This window comes from Mobula birostris, chromosome 7, assembly GCF_030028105.1.
Source record: "Mobula birostris isolate sMobBir1 chromosome 7, sMobBir1.hap1, whole genome shotgun sequence".
NCBI lineage: Eukaryota > Metazoa > Chordata > Chondrichthyes > Myliobatiformes > Myliobatidae > Mobula > Mobula birostris.
Window position 1 is genome coordinate 98,523,408 of NC_092376.1, and position 6,000 is coordinate 98,529,407.

Below are 6,000 nucleotides of genomic sequence, written 5' to 3' on the forward strand. Positions count from 1 at the left end.
TTTGAAGGTACTGTATGTTCTATCATACTTCTTCAATAAAGGATGCAATATTCTCACATTGAACCAAGTTGAAGACAAACCCACGATGTCAATGTAAACTTTCACAATAAGGCTGTGATGCAAATGAACCTAAACTACCTAAACTCTCGAGAGCCCCATGAGGCCCCATATGCAAAAATCATACATGAGTCAATGGCAATCTAGATGCATGAGAGGCATTTGAAAGTGTGACAGTATAAACACATTCAGTTCTCCCAAAGGCAAAGGAGCTGATCCCCCTGAAGATTTGACAGACAAATAATACATAAATACTTTGCTGGTGAACAAATAACATAGAACAGTTCAGCAGCCCACAATGTTGTGCTAAAATAATTAAACTGGTAAATATATGCCTCACTAAATTAATTCCTTCTGCCTACATAAAGTCCATATCTTTCTAGTCTTTGCACATTCAAGTGCCTATCTACAAGCCTCTTAAACACTTATATTATAATTGGCACCACTGCCACCCTGAGCAGAAATGCTATGCACTCACCACTCAGTGTAAAAAAAAACTTGCCCTATACATCTTCTTTAAACTTAAGTTAAGATACAGCAGCATCACATATAGAAGCAGAATTAGGCCATTTGGGCCATTGAGTCTGCTCCACCATTTCATCATGACTGATCCTTTTCCCTCTTAGTCTTAATCTCCTGCTTTCTCCCCATATTCTTTCATGCCTTGACTAATCAAGAATCAAATGCCTTAAATATACACAAACACTTGGCCTTCATTGCTGCCTGTGGCAATGCTTTCTCCATTGAGAAAATTGTGTATCCTTTTATTTCTTCTAACAAAGTGCATGACCATACATTTCCTGACACTGTATTCCATCTGTCACCTCTTTACCCATTCTCTCAATCTGTCTACGTTATTCTACTTCCTTAAAATGACCTGCCCTTCCACCTATCTTCATATCGTCTAGAAACTTAGCCACAAAACCATCAATTCCATCATCCAAATCATTGGCATATACATAAAAAGAATTGGTCCCAACACAGACCCCTGTGGAACACCACTAGTCACTGACAGCCAGTCAGAAAAGGCACCCTTTATTTCCTAATCTTTGCCTCCCGACAATCAGCTATTGTTTTATCCATGCTAGAATCTTTCCTGTAATACCATGGGCTCTTAACTTGTTAAGCAGCCTCGTATGTGGTACCTTGTCAAAGGCCTTCTGAAAATCCAAATACACAACATCAACTGATTCTCCTGTCTATCCTGCTTGTTATTTATTTATTGTTTATTGAGATCGTTCTATTTAACTCTAGTGTAATCACCGGACAATTTACAATGACCAATGACCAATAAACATACCAACTGGTAGATCTGTGGACTGTGGGAGGGAACCGGAGCGCCCGGCAGAAACACACAGCGAACCGGAGCACCCGGCGGAAACAGACACCGTCACGGGGAGAATGTACACACTTCTTGCAGGCAGTGGCTGGGATTAAGCTGGTGTTGCAAGTACAGTTAGGCATTGCGCTGGCCTCTACATTACAGTGCCTTCAAAGAATTCCAACAGATTCGTCAGGCAGGATTTTCCCTTAAGGAAGCTTTGCTAACTTTGGCCTATTTTATCATGTACCTCCAAGTACCCCAAACCACATCTTTAACATCTAACATCTTCAAACCATTGAGGTCAGACTAACTGGCCTATAACTTTCTTTCTTCTGTCCTTCAGCCTTCTTGAAGAGTGGAGTGACATTTGCAATTTTCCAGTCCTTTGGAACCAAGCCAGAATCAATTGATTCTTGAAAGATCATTACTAATACCTCCACAAAATCTTCAACCACCTTCTTCAGAACACTGGAGTGGAGACAATCTGTTCCTGGTGACTTAGCTACATTCAGACCTTTCAGCTTCCCAAGCACCTTCTCCCTAGAAATGGCAACTTCTCACACGATACCCCCGATACTCTTGAACTTCTGGTATATTGCTTGTGTCTTCCACAGTGAAGACTGACGCAAAGTACTTGTTTAGTTTGCCCACCGCTTCCTTGTCTCCCATCACTACCTCTCCAGCATCAATTTCCAGCAGTCTGATATCTACTCTCACTTCTCTTTGACATCTTGAAGAAACTTTTGCTATCCTCTTCAATATTATTGGCTAGCTTACCTTCATATTCAATCTTTAGTTTCTTTTGACTTTTTTTGATTACCTTCTGTTAGTTTTTAAAAGTTTCCCAATCCCCTAAGTTACCGGTAATTTTTCTCTATTCTGTACCCTCTCTTAGGCTTTCATATTGACTTTGACTTCTCTTGTCAGCCACAGTTGTGTCATTTTGCCTTTCAAGTACTTCTTCTTCGGGATATATCTACCCTGCACTTTCCAAATTGCTCCCAGGTGTTCCAGTCATTGCTGTTTTGCTGGCATCCCTGTTAGTGTTCCATTCCAAGTAGTTTTGGCCAGCTACTCTCTCAAGCATCTGCAATTCCCTTTACTCCACTTGAATACTAATACATCCGACTTTAGCTTCTCCTTCTCAAAATTCAGGATGAACTCTATAATATTATGATTACTGGCCCATAGGGTTCCTTTACCTAAGCTCTCTAATCAATTCCGGTTAATTGCATAATAACAGATCCCCTAGTGGGCTCAACCACAGATTGCATTAAAATGCCATCTCATAGGCATTCTACAAATTCCCCCTCTTGGGATCCAGCACCAACTTAATTTTCCCAAGCTACCTGCATATTGAAATCCCCCATGGCTTCATAACATTGCCTTTTTGTAATTTGCAAACCATATCTTTCCTACTGCTTGTAGATCGGTATATAAATCCTGTAAACATCTTTTCACCCTTGCATTTTCTTAGCCCTCCTGTACAGCACTAGCAAACCTGCCCACAAGGATACTGCCCCCCCCGGGTTCAAGTGTAACCCATACCTATTGTACAGGTCGTACCTTCCCTAGAAGAGATCCCAATGACCCATAAATCTGAACCTCTGCCCCTTGCACCAGTTCATCAGCCATGCATTCACTTGCCAAATCATCCTATTCTTACTTTCATGGCATGTGGCACAGCAGCATTTCAGAGGTTACTACCCAGCAGGTCCTGCTTTTCAGCTTTCTACCTAGTTCCCTAAAATCTCTCTTGATAACCTCCTCACCTTTCCTACCTATGTCATTGGTACCAATCTGTACCAAGACTTCTGGCTGCTCACCCTCCCCCTTTGGAATATCCTAGACCCAATCTCTGACCCTGGCACCTGGGAGGCAACATACCATCTGGGTGTCTCTATTGTGTCCACAAAATATTGTCTCTATTCCTCTAACTATGGAATCTCCTTTCACTATTGCAATCCTCTTCACCTGTCTTCTATTTTGAGCCACAGTGCTAGAATCAATGCCAGAGACCCAGTCACTGCGGCTCCCTCCTGTAGGTCATTCCCCTCAACTGTATCCAAAGTGTTATACTTCTTCATGAGGGGTTGGCCTCAGGGGTGTGCTGCACTGGGTGCCCATTTCCCTTCCTTCTCCTGAGAGTCACACAGTTACGTGTTTTCTGTAACCTGGGGGTGACTACCTTCCTGTAGATCCTGTCTATCACTTCCTCGGTCTCCTGTATGAGTTGAAGATCATGAACTGCAGCTCCAGCTCCTTAGCACATTAAGGCACTGCAGCTCAGTGCACCTGCTGCAGATGTGGTTATCCAGGAGGCTGGAGGTCTCCCAGAATTCCAACATCTCACAAAAAGAACAAAGCTCTGCCCCAGAGCCATTTTCACAGCGCTAACTGTGTCCTAAAAGATAAGAAATGAAAAGTTAAAGAGGAAGAAGAAACATCAGATACTTAACTTGCCCAAGCCTGATGGGTCTTATCCCCTTCACATTAAATGCGTGGCCTCCAGTATTAGATATTTTGACCTGGGAAAAGATACCCCTTCGATTCTAACTCTCATAATGTTATAAAGTTCAGTCTCTGATGCTCCGGGAAAAAAAAAAGATCACACTAGTTTTTCCAACTTCTCCTTGTGGTACATCATCCTGGAAAACTTCTGCATCCTCACTAAAACCCTCATTCTTCCTATAATAGGATGACCAGTATTGAATGCCAACTCTACGCTACTCAACCCGATTCTAAACATAGTATGATCAGAGTTTTCTAAAGCTGCAAAATAACTTCCTGACTCCTGAACTGAAGGCCTCAGCAAATGAGGGCAAGCATGTTATTAGCCGCCTTGACACCCTATCAACCTGTGCAACAAGTTTCAGGAAGCTAAGGGCTTGGACCCCAGTATCCCTCAGAACATTAGTGCTGTTAACCTTTCTAATATTAACTTTGTATTTCTCCTTTACATTTGATCTCCTAAAGTGCAACCCTTCACACTTCGCCAGATTAAACTGTTTTATTTTCTCCACCCATATCTGTACCTGATCCTGCTGTATCCTTTGGCAGTCTTTTGACAACATTCAGCTCACAAAATGTCTTGGTTAGGCCTAAAACAGTTTCTCATATATGTCAGTTGGTACTCTAGACTTAAAGGAAGAAAGGGAGGCAGAAACGTAAGGCAGAGAATTTCAGATCTTCAGCGTTAGGCAGCTGAAAGCACAATCATCGGACAGTGTCACAAGAATTGGTGATGTGTGTGAGGCCAGAACTGGAGTTCAATGGTCTTAAGGGATCCAAAGCGTTACACAAAATAGAAGAAGCCCTGGCAGAGATTTAAAACCAGTAAGTTTAATGTTGAGTAGTGCTGAATTAGAACTGTCAGTCACTATAGGGAAACTGGATGAATGGGATTTGTCGTGATATAGGATATCGGCAGCAGAGTTTTCTGAGTTCAGTTTTATGCAAAGTGCAATTTGTGCTGAGCAAGACAAATTACAACAGTCAAGTTCTGACTAACAAATGCAAGGAACAGTTTGAATATAAGTGTTAAACAAAAATAACTTCCAGGAAGACAATATTCAAAAGCTGTTTTTCTCCTGAAGCACATTAACAATATTTCATCACTGCTTGGTGAAAATCCAGGGCTCTCTAAGTTACAGCCCTGTAGTGCACAAGGACTACAGCACACAGTACCACCATCTTCTCATGAGCAATCATTTATACCAGTCTGAGTAAAAGCATAGATATTCTGCAATAAAATAAAGGCACAAACAAAAAACGTGGAGATGAGAATGTTATAACATTACAGCAAGAGCAAAATATATTAAAGATAAGATTTTAAGAAACTTATGGCAGATCATTAAACTACTTACTTTTTAACTTTACTTTTTAGCTTAGTACCTGGCCTGTATAACTGAAAGCAGATTGTTGCATGGAGATTGGTGAAGCAAGAGACACGCAGAGAGAGAGAGCAAGTGAGAGAGAGAGAGAGAAAAGAAAAACTTTTTGTTTAGATTTGCCTACCATTCTGAAGTAATCTGCCAAATGAGCCGAAGACCATTGAAGTACATCATTACGATTTGGAAGTTTTCTGAAAGCCATTTTTGTTGATGTCTCAGTTTATTTTTTACTTGATTTCATACTATAACATCCAGCAGTAAAAAAAAACTGGTCTTTTCTCTTCCTGTCACAAACCACAACCTCCACAGAAGTTAGAAAGGAAGTGCGTAGGGTGCCGTTTAATGAATAAACAGCGTACGATTGTTAATATGGTAAATGTTTGATGAAAATGCTCTTTGAAATAATACGAAGCAGCCAGGAATATTTCAGTGGGGCTTTCGGCTGTCCTTCATCGTTACTTTCAAAAAATCTGCACAGAAATGGACGACTAATTTCCTTTTGCTACTTCCTTTCCTTATTCTATAGAATTGAGGAGGAAGTTTAGCAGAAATCACCCTTCTTCCATGATATCAAAAGCATGCAAGACCCATGTTTTAATAAACTGAATAATTCAGCAGTTATTCACTATGAGCTGAATATATTTATCTGAACTAAATATGATAATCGTACATTCTGCCCACTTGTACAGAACACAAAATGATCAACTACACCAAGAAAAAACATTC

At 40.8% G+C, this 6,000-nt stretch overlaps 1 protein-coding gene across 1 annotated transcript in view; it reads right to left on the bottom strand.

Annotated features, from left to right (window-relative positions):
* lcp2a (lymphocyte cytosolic protein 2a) overlaps window positions 1-5,731 on the bottom strand; it is a 207,920-nt gene extending 202,189 nt beyond the window's left edge. Inside the window, exon 1 of the mRNA XM_072263528.1 lies at window positions 5,399-5,731. Coding sequence (XP_072119629.1) covers window positions 5,399-5,476 — 78 coding nt within the window. The 5' untranslated portion in view covers window positions 5,477-5,731. The remainder of the gene's footprint in view (window positions 1-5,398) is intronic.
* Between the last annotated feature and the right edge of the window lie 269 nt (window positions 5,732-6,000).